The sequence below is a fragment of the Colletotrichum navitas genome (assembly GCF_030913465.1).
Source record: "Colletotrichum navitas strain CBS 125086 chromosome Unknown LY79scaffold_43, whole genome shotgun sequence".
Classification (NCBI taxonomy): domain Eukaryota; kingdom Fungi; phylum Ascomycota; class Sordariomycetes; order Glomerellales; family Glomerellaceae; genus Colletotrichum; species Colletotrichum navitas.
The window spans coordinates 287626-301661 of NW_026850589.1; the positions used below are offsets into that span (position 1 = coordinate 287626).

The 14036-nt window shown below is 55.1% G+C and overlaps 8 protein-coding genes across 8 annotated transcripts; 5 read left to right on the forward strand and 3 right to left on the reverse strand.

Annotated features, from left to right (window-relative positions):
* The first annotated feature begins 137 nt into the window (after nucleotides 1-137).
* On the forward strand, nucleotides 138-2734 carry LY79DRAFT_610079 (peptidase family M3). The gene is made up of 2 exons (XM_060561936.1): nucleotides 138-2270; nucleotides 2325-2734. The coding sequence occupies exons 1-2, from the start codon at nucleotides 436-438 to the stop codon at nucleotides 2593-2595; spliced, it is 2106 nt and encodes a 701-aa protein (XP_060412621.1). The 5' UTR covers nucleotides 138-435; the 3' UTR covers nucleotides 2596-2734.
* Nucleotides 2735-3030: 296 nt separating this feature from the next.
* LY79DRAFT_581015 (uncharacterized protein) lies at nucleotides 3031-3981 on the reverse strand (the record flags this gene model as incomplete). Its single annotated transcript, XM_060560165.1, has 3 exons — nucleotides 3031-3356; nucleotides 3423-3517; nucleotides 3872-3981. 3 exons carry the CDS (start codon nucleotides 3979-3981, stop codon nucleotides 3031-3033), a joined length of 531 nt encoding a protein of 176 aa, XP_060412622.1.
* Nucleotides 3742-4776, forward strand: LY79DRAFT_267417 (uncharacterized protein). Its single transcript, XM_060551989.1, has one exon. It carries the CDS (start codon nucleotides 3980-3982, stop codon nucleotides 4571-4573), a length of 594 nt encoding a protein of 197 aa, XP_060412623.1. The 5' UTR covers nucleotides 3742-3979; the 3' UTR covers nucleotides 4574-4776.
* Nucleotides 4774-6395, forward strand: LY79DRAFT_558451 (uncharacterized protein). Its single transcript, XM_060558181.1, has one exon. It carries the CDS (start codon nucleotides 5150-5152, stop codon nucleotides 5978-5980), a length of 831 nt encoding a protein of 276 aa, XP_060412624.1. The 5' UTR covers nucleotides 4774-5149; the 3' UTR covers nucleotides 5981-6395.
* Nucleotides 6396-6562: 167 nt separating this feature from the next.
* On the forward strand, nucleotides 6563-7021 carry LY79DRAFT_670995 (uncharacterized protein; the record flags this gene model as incomplete). Its single annotated transcript, XM_060563854.1, has 1 exon — nucleotides 6563-7021. One exon carries the CDS (start codon nucleotides 6563-6565, stop codon nucleotides 7019-7021), a length of 459 nt encoding a protein of 152 aa, XP_060412625.1.
* Nucleotides 7022-7174: 153 nt separating this feature from the next.
* Nucleotides 7175-8660, reverse strand: LY79DRAFT_267444 (cytidine deaminase-like protein). The gene is made up of 7 exons (XM_060551990.1): nucleotides 8247-8660; nucleotides 8157-8188; nucleotides 8001-8095; nucleotides 7882-7948; nucleotides 7673-7824; nucleotides 7546-7613; nucleotides 7175-7487 (listed from the first exon to the last, which is right to left on the reverse strand). Exons 1-7 carry the CDS (start codon nucleotides 8388-8390, stop codon nucleotides 7275-7277), a joined length of 771 nt encoding a protein of 256 aa, XP_060412626.1. The 5' UTR covers nucleotides 8391-8660; the 3' UTR covers nucleotides 7175-7274.
* An 824-nt stretch (nucleotides 8661-9484) lies between these two features.
* LY79DRAFT_635051 (Alpha/Beta hydrolase protein) lies at nucleotides 9485-11062 on the forward strand (the record flags this gene model as incomplete). The annotated part of the gene is made up of 2 exons (XM_060562249.1): nucleotides 9485-9708; nucleotides 9771-11062. 2 exons carry the CDS (start codon nucleotides 9485-9487, stop codon nucleotides 10687-10689), a joined length of 1143 nt encoding a protein of 380 aa, XP_060412627.1. The 3' UTR covers nucleotides 10690-11062.
* Nucleotides 11063-11686: 624 nt separating this feature from the next.
* Nucleotides 11687-13288, reverse strand: LY79DRAFT_518514 (Alpha/Beta hydrolase protein; the record flags this gene model as incomplete). The annotated part of the gene is made up of 2 exons (XM_060555039.1): nucleotides 11687-12600; nucleotides 12679-13288. 2 exons carry the CDS (start codon nucleotides 13286-13288, stop codon nucleotides 11687-11689), a joined length of 1524 nt encoding a protein of 507 aa, XP_060412628.1.
* Between the last annotated feature and the right edge of the window lie 748 nt (nucleotides 13289-14036).

Sequence of the window (14036 nt, forward strand, 5' to 3'; positions counted from 1 at the left end):
ACGTGGACCGAGAGAGCTCAATACCACCACTACCATCACACGCACTTACACACCCAGACCGCCGACCTTCAACAATTGACAGCTTAACAATTGGTAACCTCGCCACACACGCCATCTCTACCGCCCCCGCATCGACCCTGCAGCTTGCTCCCCCCCTCCTCCCCCTCCCCCACCTCGACATCCTATAGACCCGACCGGCGAACCGTGTTTCGTCCAGTCATCCTGGCGTCGACCGCTTCCTCCAAGCACCGCCGTCTACCCCTCCTCTCCTTCACCTTCTTCCTCATCTTCCTCCTTACAGCTCTCATCCTGGCGGCCCCCAGAGCAATCCCGAGAATCACTTCTCTCTTCGCCCAGCTGCGATTCAAACCAGTCCAGCTTCCTCTCTTCCCCACACCGGCTGCTTCGACGTACCGGCCCTTAGTGACCAGCGCCATGGCGGTCCCCGACAAGTACAAGTCACCGCCCCAGGCGCCTCCCGTCTTCACCGGCACCAAGGAGTCCATCGTCGGCGACGCCAAGAAGATATGCGACCAGACCAGAGCTCTGCTCGACAAGATCGTCGCTGAGGTTCCCGCCGACAAGGCCACCTTCGACAACGTCCTGCGGCCCATTGCCAAGGACGAGAACGAGAGCGCATTGTCGACGCGTATCCTGGGCTTCTACCAATATGTCTCGAGCGACGCCGCCCTCCGCGAAGCCTCGTCCCAGGCCGACACCATCATGGACGAGTTCGGCATCGAGGTCAACATGAGGGAGGATGTCTACAAGCTGATCGAGGCCCTCCACAAGAAGAAGGACTCCGAGGGCCTCGATCCCGAGAGCTTGCGCTTGCTCGAGAAGGACTACAAGAACTACATCAAGATGGGTCTCGGTCTGCCTGCCGGCCCTCAGCGCGATCGCTTCAAGGAGATCAAGAAGCGCCTCAGCCAGATCCAGATCGAGTTCCAGAAGAACCTCAACGAGGAGAACGGCGGCATCTGGTTCACCCCGGAGGAGCTGGACGGTGTTCCCGAGGATGTCATTGACGGCCTGGAGAAGGGCACCGGCGAGAACGAGGGCAAGCTCAAGCTCTCCTTCAAGTACCCCGACCTATTCCCGACCCTCAAGTTCGCCAAGAACGCCGAGACGAGGCGCAAGGTCTTCATCCAGAACGAGAACAAGTGCAACCAGAACGTGCCCCTGTTCAAGGAGGCCATCGTCCTGCGCGACGAGGCTGCCCGCATGCTCGGCTACCCCGACCACGCTTCCCTCCGCATCGAGGACAAGATGGCCAAGACCACAAAGACCGTCAACGACTTCTTGGGCGACCTCCGCTCCCGCCTGACCGCCGGTGGCGCCAAGGAGGTCCAGCACCTCCTCGAGCTGAAGAAGGTCGATACCGAGGCCCGCGGCGTTGCCAATGACGGCAACTACTACCTCTGGGACCACAAGTTCTACGACCGCTTGATGATCGAGAAGGAGTACAGCATCGACGAGAACAAGATTGCCGAGTACTTCCCCATCACCTCCACCATTGCCGGCATGCTCAAGATCTTTGAGGAGCTGCTCGGCTTCGTCTTTGTCGAGCTGAAGCCCGAGGACCGCAAGGCCCTGAGCCCTACGGGCAAGGGCGAGGACATCGCCTGGCACGAGGACGTCATCATCTTCAGCGTCTGGGACGATGCCTCCGAGGGTGAAGGCTTCGTCGGCTACCTGTACCTCGACTTGCACCCCCGCCAGGGCAAGTACGGCCACGCCGCCAACTTCAACCTTCAGCCTGGCTTCCTGCAAGCGAACGGCTCGCGGAGGTACCCTGCCACGGCTCTGGTCTGCAACTTCAGCAAGCCCACGCCCAAGAAGCCCTCGCTCCTCAAGCACGACGAGGTCGTCACGCTCTTCCACGAGCTGGGTCACGGCATCCACGACCTCGCCGGCCGCTGCACCTACAGCCGCTTCCACGGCACCAGCACCGTCAGGGACTTTGTCGAGGCGCCCTCGCAAATGCTGGAGAACTGGTGCTGGACCCCCAGCGTCATCAAGGCTCTCTCCCAGCACTACCAGACGGGCGAGAAGATCCCCGACGACCTCATCGAGAAGCAGATCTCGACCAAGCACGTCAACGCCGCGCTCTTCAACCTGCGCCAGCTCCACTTTGGCACTTTTGACATGACGGTCCATACCCCCAAGAGCCACGAGGAAATCAAAAACATGGACCTGTCGTCCGTCTACAACGAGCTTCGCGGCCAGATCGCCGGCATCAAGGGCCCCGAAGCCCAGGGCGAGAAGAGGTATGCTGCGGCCCAACCTGACTCATCCCGTGACCGACGCGCTAACAGCTACAGCACCTGGGGCAACGGGCAAGCCTGCTTCGGCCACCTGATTGGAGGCTACGATGCTGGCTACTACGGCTACCTCTCATCCGAGGTCTACTCGACCGACATGTTCTATTCCGTCTTCAAGGCCGACCCCATGAACGGCAAGGAGGGTCGCCGCTACAGACACACCGTCCTCGAGAAGGGCGGCAGCCAGGAGGAGATGCTGACCCTGGAGCAGTTCCTCGGCCGCCAGCCCAGCACCGAATCATTCTACAAGGAGCTGGGTATCCCGCAGTAAGGGCCCCCCCGGTTGCTCGGCAGCTTGGAAGCACAAGACGGCGTCTGAATTGTATCTTGTAGTACCAGATCACGGCTGTGATCGATCCAGAGGGGGTTTCCCCTTTGCAGATGCAGAAACAAACATGAAAAAAAGACATTGTTCAAAAGTTATAACACAAGGCATATGGGTGATTGTTAAAGAAGGTAGTCATGTGTTTTCCGTGCTGCATATGTTGCGTGAATCTGCATTGTCTTTTTGGTTCTCTTCATCCGGTTTCTCTCTCTCCCTCCCTCCCTCCCTCTCTCTCTCTCTCTCTCTCTCTCTCCGTCTGGCCTCTTCTCTAATTGTCCAGACTCCACTCAGGATGAAATCTCCGTCGAAAGAAACGAAACGAAACGCGTTTGTCTCTCCAGAGTCTTATGCGTAACACACGACTTGCAGCTGTTTGTGTAATTATAGGTCAATGCGTGATCCGGCGTGTTCCTCTGCCCTCCACACCAGGGCCCAGACCCAGGATGCCGTAGGACTGCACCGTTTTTGACTGCACCGTTCGAGGCGGGCATAGACGGTTCCGTCTCCTGGCGAGGGTTTGATAAATCGTCCCAAGATGCGACCGCAGTCCTCGATGACCTGGCACTTGATGGCGCGCGTTGCCTGCGTATGATCCACGGGGTCTTGCATGCGCTCTCGTCGATCCACCTCATCAGAAAGCCATGCTTGTTTGTATTCGATCGGGATGTCCTCTGGGCCGATGGCGAATAGGAACAGATTGGGAAAATCTTGAAGGCGTTGTTTAGGTCAGGGAGGTAGGTAGGTGAGCAGTTGCCGCTCCTTCCCTCTCGTACCTGACCAGTTGGCTGGCTGCCTTCCTTTGGAGACCTCAACATCTTGCTTGTTTATATTGCATCCGCGTCCATTCAAAAGACCCAGCCTGTTTCCTCTAACCGTCCAGGCGACTAGCCTTGGTCATGTCAACCCTCTATCGCTCAATCGACCCCGTCGGCCGCCTTTTCTTAAAAAACAATCACAGCTGACACCATAAACCCCTAGCTGGTTTATTATCCCTCCTAGCGCAACGGTCGCCCTGACTCTACTATCATCGTCTTCCAGCACGCCGCAAAGGTGCCCAAACCAGAACTGCCCAGCGTATACTTTCATATCTCTGTGGTACATCATCACCTCCCTCGCCACGACCATCAGGGCCCCCCTCGCTAGCCCATTTTTATCTTTTTATTTCTCGGACAAAAACCTTCATCCGGTTTCTAGTCTTTGTTACCGACAACCCGTGTCTGACCTGCAGCCCTCGCCGCCAACATTGCAAGCTCTCTCCTTTTCTTCCTCGCCGACCACAGCGCCAGCAGCAGCAGCAACAACAATCAGCAGCAACAACAGCAACCACAACATGGTTACTGCCACTCGTCTGCTAACAGAGGTGTCCTACCTAGTCGCACACGTCATCCTCCCCTTCTCAGACGAACAATTCTATCTCATACCCTTCCGAGACCGGATCAAGGCCTCCAGACCTGGGTACACTTCTGCCAAAGAGGGAATTTTCAGCTCAAGTCCCAGCCTCCGATCCCCAATCCAACTATGCAGGCGACCAAGGGCCCTCCGCGGCAGACAAACCGTACCCCGACGTCTTGACTGTCCGTTTCGCGTCAGCCTTTATCCGCCACGCACTGCCTTGGCTACCTTCACGGGATGGCCTCAACGAGTTGGTGGCCAGTCTCGAGCTCGTAGCAGGCTGCGAAGTCCAGATCGGCGGCCTTATCGAGGGAGGGCCTTGCAGTCCGCGCTGAGTCGCACGCGCTTCTGCGAGTCGATGAAGCTCATTTCGCGCATTGTGGCGAGACGCCCCTCTGCCCCGGGAAGCGTTTCTATCTTTCACTCCATGTCTCGCTCCTTCTTTCATTGCTCCTTCCAAGATAGGGGTTATTATCTTTGGAAGAACTCCAGCCTTCCTTCATCTCGATTGCTTGAAGATGTAATACCTTGACTCATCGGACTTCTGGTGGCCCAAATGGATGAGTACATGCTAGTAATGAAGCTAACATGATGTCAATTGACTCACTGCAGAAGAATGACTACATACCTTGATACGTGAATGGATGTCTCTGAGGACGGGAGGCACGGGTATCGTTCAGCTTGTGGTAGATGATAGGGTTCGGAATCCCCGTTTCGGTCGTCAAATCATGTATCGTTGCCCTGGATGCCGTGTGGAATGTTGGTGTTGAGGCAACTTAGCATTCCGCTGGCCCCTCCTTAACGCCCAAGGCAATACGCCGCCGAACTTGTCAGATCTCTAAAAAACTACTTTTCTGCTTTAACTTTTTTCACTTGCTTGTTCTTTCTGGCTTCCACATACCTCGGGCCTTACTCGGATCTCTCGACAATCCAAGGCCTTAGCTTCCCTGATTTTCCTATTGGTTTCCCCCGAGGGACTACCGACTACGGGCTACCGACTACGGGCCGAGATGGTTTCCACGCCGGAGGAAACTGCCCGCAAGAAAAAGAGAACCATTGAGGAGTACGAGAACTCCGACTGCGCATCCCCCACCAGTACCAAAACTAAATGACAAGCAGCATCTTCAAGTCGAGGCAAGTCGCCTTCCTCATCGGGCCAAACAAGGTCGAGTTCAACGTGCACCAGTACGCCTTCACACGCCTGTCCGCGCCCCTCCGCGCCATGCTCGCCGATGACGCGAAGGAGTCCGTGGAGTTCGGGTGGATCTGGGACGACGTCGAACCCTCGACGTTTACCAGCCTGCTGGAGTACGCGTACACCGACAACTACTCGGTCCCCCGTCTCCACAAGAAGAAGCCCGTCGCGACGGCTGCGGTGGTGCTGCCCAACCAGACCGACCAGGAAGAGGCCGTCGACGAGGAGGACCGGTGGTCCGTCAGCTCGATCATGACCTGGATGATGGACAACGACGACCGGTTCGGCGATTGCACGCGGTTCGGCAAGTGGTGCTACGGTCGCAAGCACTTCGAAACGGACTTCCCCGGCCCGCAGCCGTACTGGCACGACGAGCTCCAGCGGAGCGACTGCACCGGCCTCGCCACCATTTTCATGCTGCACGTCAAGCTCTACGCCCTCGCGGACCGCTACCGCTTTATCTCCCTCCGGGCCCTGTGCCTGCAGAGACTGCGCGAGAGCCTGGTCAACGTCGTTCTGCGGGCCGAGTTTTGCGAGGCGCTGGTCGAGATGCTCGCCTTTGCATACGCGAACACGCCGCCGGGCGATGACCTCCGCATGATGCTCCTCAGGTACTGCATCTTTCAGATGAACCACCTCAAGCGCCACGGATACCTGCACCAGCTGGTATTGGAGATGCCGCCGCAGTTTGCGGCGGAGCTGCTGCTCGAGGTTCCTCAGGGGTTCTGGGAATCTGCGCTCTAGCGGGGGTCTGGAAGCGGACTAGAAAAGTGTGGATCATGGGGGATGGTTGGGACATTCTGGTACCTTTGCACAGGATGGTCCAGCTCCGGTAGCTATCGTGGACCAAATCTGCCGGTATTACAGCTTTTGGGGTACCATGTTGGGTGGTTCGACTCAGTGTCGTTGACGATGAAAGGACGTAGGTTGTGTGGAGGTTGTCAAAGGAATTACAACTGCTGAGGGGATTGTGTCTAACGGCCGCGCTAACATAACTTTGCATGTTCGGTCCCCATTCGCGGGCAGGTTGTCTATTAGGAAATGAATACGCTTTGGATAGCCTTCTGTGTCGATTGAAGAGTCCCTTCTCTCGGTTACTATCATGTTCCTCCTCATCGATACTAGTGTTTCTGTCATGCAGGACCAGCGGGCAACTGTCGCTAAAGCAGCACAAGATTATCATGTAGGTACTTGTAAATCAATATGAAATCGATTTATCTTGAACGAAGTTTATTTTTTCTTGAGAATTACGGGTTATATCCAACCTATGCTCGGTTCATGAGACAAGTGAGAGAGCGGGATCCGACTGGCGGTTTATAGTCGGCTATGGTCCAAACCGTCCGGGCTTCCTGCCAGCGAAGCCCCAACCCGCAAGAAAGTTTAGGCCGGTCAGTCGCCGACTGGCAATTCGGGCTCATAGTCGCTCATCTCATCAAACCTTATGTCTTCGCCGACAGATACGACGTCAGCGAGCTGAGGCAACTCTGCCTTCACAGACTGCACAGCGCTCTGATACGCGCGGGCCTGAGCCGCACCGGCTACCTATATCTTTTCGACGCAATTACGTTCACTTTTGAAAACACATGCCCCGGCGACAAGATCCGCAAGCTCTTTGTGCAGACATGCGTCGCGGACTTGGTCCTGGTTCGCACCATGCCCGGATACAACGACCTGTGCTGCCGAGTCCCGGAGCTGGCGTACGAGATGACGATGGAGCTTCCCGAGTACTGGAATACCTACATCCATGCTCTCCGCGACCTTGCTAGCAAGTCTATGGACAGGTAGCTCACGAGGGTGGATTTGAGACACAGCGTGCGCGACCTTTGCTGGTTAGGGGCATCACATCTACGAGGGGGTTTCGGGCTGCGATATGACACATGGGCAGCGAGATCGTTTATCAAGATATCATGACAGACATGGATACATAGATGGAAGATTGGGAGTTGAATTTGGATTTGACTTTTGCTTTTTCTAATGCCCTTACAGCATTTTTAGCTCGAGCAAGCTATCGTGACTACATTGTCTGCCCATCAAAGTCTCATAGGCCTTCATAGTCCCTCCGGGACACGGTGACGTTAGAGCACGTGGACCCGCCCCTCGCTGCACTGGGAACTCGGAAACATTCGTTCGGGCAAGGCGCGCTGGCGTTGTATTGCCACGAAAACAGGGGGTCTGTTTCGTTGGCCAGGATCTGCCCGATCATGACAGTCTGGTGGCCGGGAAGCTGACGAGACTGCTGGAAGACGTCGTACTGCGAAGCTTTGGTTAGCGCTGTCGGGCTTGGAAAACCAAAGGACTGGTGTTCATACGCTGCTGAGGGTCATCACGCCCCAGCCGACGTTGTAGTTGTGCTGGATCGTGGTTCCGTAGACGTATTCTAGCGGGGTCAAAGTTAGTTCTCCTCCCCGATGGTCATCCCGTACCGCCTCAACTCACCTTTGAAACCTGCCCATCGAATGGCACTCGCGCACTGGGGTGATATGTCAGCTGTCAGGTCCCATGTGCTATTAGCGGGTGAGAGCAGTACCATCGGGCACGACTCGGCGTTCGTGTAGATGGAAAGGTCTCCCCACGCGGCGAAGATGTCACTGCCAGCAGGTCAGGCCGAGGAAAAATTCTTGTGATAGTTACTTGATTTGCCTTACGTAGGTGTCATGCCCTGCTCGGCAAACCTGGCCGTGCAGGCGTTGATGGCTGAAATCTCTCCGTGAACTGGTCGAGTGTCAATCTAGGTCCATGCTTTTCGTTCCCGAGACTACATAACTTGTTGGATCTCCGGTTCTGAAGTTGGCTCCTTCACAGACGACTTCGTCACTGGTATGGTTCACGATGATGGCACCGAACGCGGCGAAGGGGCAGCTGAGAAAGGAATGTCAGCACATGAAGATAAAGGCGTGCTGCAGGCTAGAAAGGGACATACGGCCCGCTTTGCCGGAACAGCGCCTCGTTTGTCTGGGACCATGTTAGTGACTTTGATGATGGCCATCCTCCGGGAAGTAGGTGTGCTGACCTTTCGCATGTATTCGACTCTCTTTTCGGCGGGGATCGAGTTGACCGTGAGACCCGACATGTCCTGGTCATCGTTGTGAATCACAAAGTGTGCCCGGGACAAGCCCAGGAGACCTAACGTCAGAAATACGGTTGATCGAAGCATCGTATTGGTTCCGGGACTCGGCTCTGTGTAATAGAAGCTGTCAAGCAGAATCGGGAGGTGACTCGGCTGAAGACTCGAACTTTTATACACGCAGCATGATGGCGACGGAAACAAAGATCAACCAATTGCCGCAGAGAGATAAGGATAACCGGGAGACAATCGGACAACCACGGGGTCTTGATCCCAACCCAGTCGGGATGCTGACTGAATTACTGGCACCGGGAATTGGGATTGAAGCCATCGCCGCCATGCGTATCTCGGCAAAGGCCCACCGCGGTGGGGCCGGCAAAGTGTTAGCGCCTCTTCTTATCTTTTGGACCATGGGGTGGCTCGAAAGCACGATGCTGTTGGCTTGACGGGTAGCTGGGCTTGGGAAACATGAAGAATAATATACGGACCGAGGGTTCTGGGGTTGGCGAAGCCAGAGGATGACGAGCTTACTGGAATCCTGCAGGACTGCGCCGGGCTTTGGACACGGCATTGATTCTGGTCGGACATAACTTTGTTGACCACTCAGACGGCGCTTTCAAGGGACTTTGCCATGGGATCGATCTACTATGTACGTATGCGAACGAACTGGTGTGCTGATATTATATGCTCCGGTGGTGCATTCTCGGCTCCCGCTCTTCGACGGGGTTCCAAACCTCCCTGTGACTCCAAGAAAGCCGAGGCCCTTCCGGCTATGAAGCGGATCCGGAAAGCATTGCAGTCTTCAACTTGGATTTTCTTCGGTTCCTGCCGAGAAGCTAGCTCTCTGTTCCAAGTTTTGCGAGCATGACGTCCCCGATGAGCCCGCGGAAGTTTCGGATTGAGTTCGTACTCGGCTTCAGAGTTGGTTGTAACTGATTGGCCTGCCAATTGCGAGGTCGACGTGTCACCGGCACACTCGCCCAGTGTATATGTACTTGTAGGTAGGCAAGTACCGAGTCGACCCCGCCCCGGTTAGGTTGAATGGGAACGTCGGCTCATATAACTAACATCTCATAATAGCTGTTGCATCCTGCATCCTGCATCCTGCGTCCTGCGTCCTGCGTCCAAGCAACTCGACTCAACTCAACTCATCTCAGCCCCACGCAGCAGCACCGCGCTCAACCATGGCAGAGGATCAGAACACCACAGACGATGCCTACCGCATCCAAAAGAAGCCGCTCTTGGCAGCGGTCGGGCACGGGGCCGCGGTCTTTGCGATCCAGAACCTCGTGTCCGGGCCCTTCAACTTCGTCCGTGGTGCCAAAGCATACGTCATGCCGCCCGAGAACCGACCTGCGCTCGTTAAGACGTACGAGTGCAGACCCCATCTTCCAGTCAGGCAAGCCGAGTCTCGTCGAATCCCTTTCGCGCGTGCCGTACTGCCAGGACTTCCCGACTAACAGCTTTCAGAATCTTCTTCCCCAAGGACTATGACAAAACGTCCAAGGACCAGCTACCCGTTCTCTTCACCATACACGGAGGCGGTTTCGTGCTCGGGACCCCCAACGACAACGACGACTGGAATCAGACGTACGCCTCGCAGCACCACTCTGTCGTAATCGGCCTCAACTACAGCAAAGCTCCCGCTAATCCATTTCCCAAGCCGATCTACGACTGCGAGGCTCTCTTTCTTGCCGCGCTTAATGACGAGTCGCTTCCATTAGACCGGACCAGGGTTGCTCTCCTCGGCTGGTCTGCAGGTGGCAATTTGGCCCTCGCAGCCTCGCAGCTCGAGAGCGTCAGAAAACACCTGACTTGTATCGTTCCAGTATACCCCGCGGTCGACCTTTCCACCGAGTCAGTGGAAAAGGCTCCGTCCCGCCAATACAAGCCCGAGCTGGGCGGCTACCGCGCAAGAGATCGTGATTTTCTGCTCGACATCGCTCCGACCTTTGACTGGGCCTACAAAGTCCCGGGGGGGAGCAGCCGCGATCCCCTCCTGAGCCCTCTCTTTGCTTCCAAGGACGCGCTGCCGAAGCGCGTATTCCTCATCGCCTGTGAGCTCGACCTGCTCGCCCACGAGGACCAGAGGCTCATCCACAAGCTTGCGGGCCGTCCTCCCCCGCCGACGACCGTCGGAAAGCGGGAGACTGCCGGAAAGGGGGAGCTCATTTTGGACGACGAGAGGTTCCACTTCGAGGTGTCGAACGCCGACGGGAGTGCATACCGGTGGCTATTGGTACCCGACACCGTCCACGGCTTCGACCAGAAACTGGACGTACTTGTTCGTGAACCCGGATTCGTTGAGGACGCCAAAATCAAGACGCAAAAGACTATTAAGATCATTGGTGAATGGGTGCTGCAAGCTCCCCCAATCAGCGCGGCCTAGATAGTGCTTTGCTGTTCAACCGTCTGTGGAGATTGCATGGCACACCATGCGATAGCGGTGTGGTCACAACGGTCTGACTTTTTGTAAAGATGCTTGCCTAGAGACGGTTTTTTTTTCCTCCTGTAATTGGGCATTTTTCGCCAATCTCTCTCCTTCTTTTACAATATTGTTTGCTTCCTTGTATTTGATTGTAATGCCACAGATGCAGTATACGACGTTTGTCAGTAAGATGGTATCAACTGCAACCAAGACCGAAAAGAATGTTCAAAGTATCTACCTAAATATAAATTTAGTTATTATCTTAGGACTATAGACTCTAAAAAGATACGCCAGGGATATTAAGTGACTGGGCACTACGGCCATATCAAACACCCTTAAGCCGGTGTCCTCCGAGTCTCTTTCCAAAGTGATGTACGAATTTCACACGGCGTAAATGTTCACAGGCATCAACAGATCCATGTGGTTATAAATGTGTGCGTTCTGTAACAGTCGCCATACTGATAGGTACATAACATAACTGTGCAGTGAAAGGGCTCAGGCTCCTTGATTCAGTCACCATCGATTACAAAAGGAGACAAACGTACGAGCACGAAAATAGCGCCACAGTGGAAAGCAAGTTTAATTTACCTTGCCTATATGATATGTCATACTATTGTCCAGCTTGACTGCACTAGACCGCGTATGGGGGTCTAGAACGATTCTAGTCTCTACTAACGTTTAATTACCAGAGCCCATACCTGCCAAGACCTTGACTGATGTGGAAAATCCTTAATATTCTGGGCATTGCAGTCCAGAGTCATCAAATACCTTCTTCACTCACTATCTACGATTCCCATAGGGTCTATAGCCTCATATTGGAGCTTCTTTCAACGACAATTTTCACTTTTGGCTTGTCAATTCAGCAGTGTATGAGCTCTACAACGACTAAAACACCAACAACAGTCCGCTTCTCTTGAAGTTTTAAATGGAAACTCATTCACGCTTTCATGTTCCAAAACTAGCTCTGTACTACAGTCCCTCGCGGTAGGACTTTCAAGTCGATCAAGTAGTCGTCTACCGCTCGCGATGCATCGCCACGCAAGAGATAACTCGTATGGCCAGATCCTTCTCTGAGGAGCAAGGTCGCGTTCTGAAACTCCTCCACCATGCCCATCGCGTATACCAAGCTCGTTGCGGGGTCGAATCTGGAATGGACCATCAGCACCGGGTTCTGCGTGCCTTTGACGCTCAGGGCCGTCCGCGGGTTCGTGATGTTGACGGGATACCCGGTGCAGTCGATGACCCTGCGCCAGAACTCGCCCATCCCCGGCGTGGTCGTGAATGTTCTCGTCATCTCTGCGACTTGCTGGACTTCGATGTGGTCTTTCGCCGCGAAGAAGTGCCCGTCCTGGCACTGCACGGCCGTGATGGACAAGAAGCGCGAGTCTGCGTAGACGTCTCCGGAAAGGAGGTTCAGGACGAAGGAGGACCCGTTGCCGGACGCCGCATCTTTGAGTTCCAGAGCAAAATCCTTGCGCCTTTCAGGGAACTGCAGCGTGGACCGGGCGGCACCGATGACGTTGTTGGGCGTGGCCGTGGAAAGGCACCCGGTCTTGCCCGTCCCGTCACATTCGGCGGCCTTGAGGTTGCCCGCGGCGGCGACTTCGAGAGCCTTGCTCCACGTCTTCCTGATGTCCTGGCCCCCGTCTCCGCAGTTTGTGGCGTTGGACTCGCAGAATCGGAAGAAGTCCTGGATGGTCGCGTCCAACGACGTTGCCTGCGTCATGATGTTTGATGCATATGAGCCTGTGTGCTGCAACATCCCGTCAAGTGCCATGGCTCGTATTGCGGTCGGAAAAAGGGCGGCATATTGAGCACCCAGCTGGGTCCCATACGATACTCCAAAGTAGTTCATTGGTTCGTTTCCCATCGCTGTAATGACATTAGTCCGTTGGGAGAAAAGGTACCAAGAAGGAGCCCCCGGTTGTCGGGGAGAGAGACCGTACTCACCAACGCGCACGGATTCCATGTCTTTGGCTACCGAGATTGTGTCCATGTTGTCGAATACGGGGCCAGTCATGGCGCGGCAGGACTCTCCGACAGCCTTGTTGTAGTCGAACAGCTGCTGGAATCCTTCCGGTGTGGTGGCCTCGAACTCCCTGGGCGGGTCGACCAACTTCGTGTCGCATTTCAGTGGCGTGCTCAGGCCAACGCCCCGGGGGTCCATCCCGATGATGTCGAACTTTTGACGCACTGCATCGCTGATATAGATTTTCTGACTGGCCATCCGTAGCACCATGCTCGATGCTGCTCCTCCCGGCCCTCCAGGGTTCACAAACAGGTTGCCGATGCGCTCGCCTTGTGCCGGCAACTTGACGATGCCCAGCTGGACTTGCGGGCCGCTGGGGTCGTTGTGACTCAAAGGGACCGAGAAGTTGCTACATTGCAAAGCCGAGGTGAAGTTGTTACCTTTGAATGGCTGGATGTCACCGGGGCAAGCACTCCATTGTATGATGTCCTGGTGACCCGGCCCGACAGGTTGAGGAACCTTGACGGCTGTTACGGTGGCGACAAAGGCGGCAAGGCCTACGGTCAGGCGGAGGGGTGGCGGCCCTCTCATACTGATTTGAATTACCAACGGACGATGGACAATCCGGTAGTGTCAAATTACCTTTATTTCATTGCGAGGAGTTGAGGCTGAGATCGTACGGAGTACGGGCGGCAGGCTCCAATAAATACCGTTCACGGGAAAAGCCAAACCGACCCCCTGATTGAGTCCATCAGCAACTTAATCTATAGTAGAGTATCACTATGCGACCTATTTAATTAAAGGCACTATTGCATTTTGCTTCCCCCTTAGCAATAGAGTGTTTCGTCCTGTTGTATTATGTACATAACGACTACTGTGGGCTGTGCAATCACGGCAGATATGGTGAAACAGCTGCGAGCAAAATAAGGTTTATAAGTCTTCTCCAGACCCCACTCACTAGTGCAACTGATTCCATGCATTCTTGTTTTCTCAGCCAATCGGATGTTTCGAAATATCCAGTTAATTTCTTCAGACCCACGGATAATAATGCTTGACGGCGGAAACAAACGGGCGGCGCATTCAACAGGCTCGGGGGGAAGGTTTGTGTGAGTTAGACGCGCGCTCTCAAGGCTTGGATGATTGCTTGGTGTATAACAAGCTGATCCCACTGCATCTTACAGGTTCGACAATTGATGAGGTTTGTGGGGCCGGTAGCAGTAGCCGAAGTGAGCGGGAGCCGTTTGAGGCGGATCGGGACGCCATCGGCCCGCCCCGGTGGGAAGACATGCCCTATCCTCTGCTGAATCATGCCGATGTATCCGCCAATCTCTACCTACTG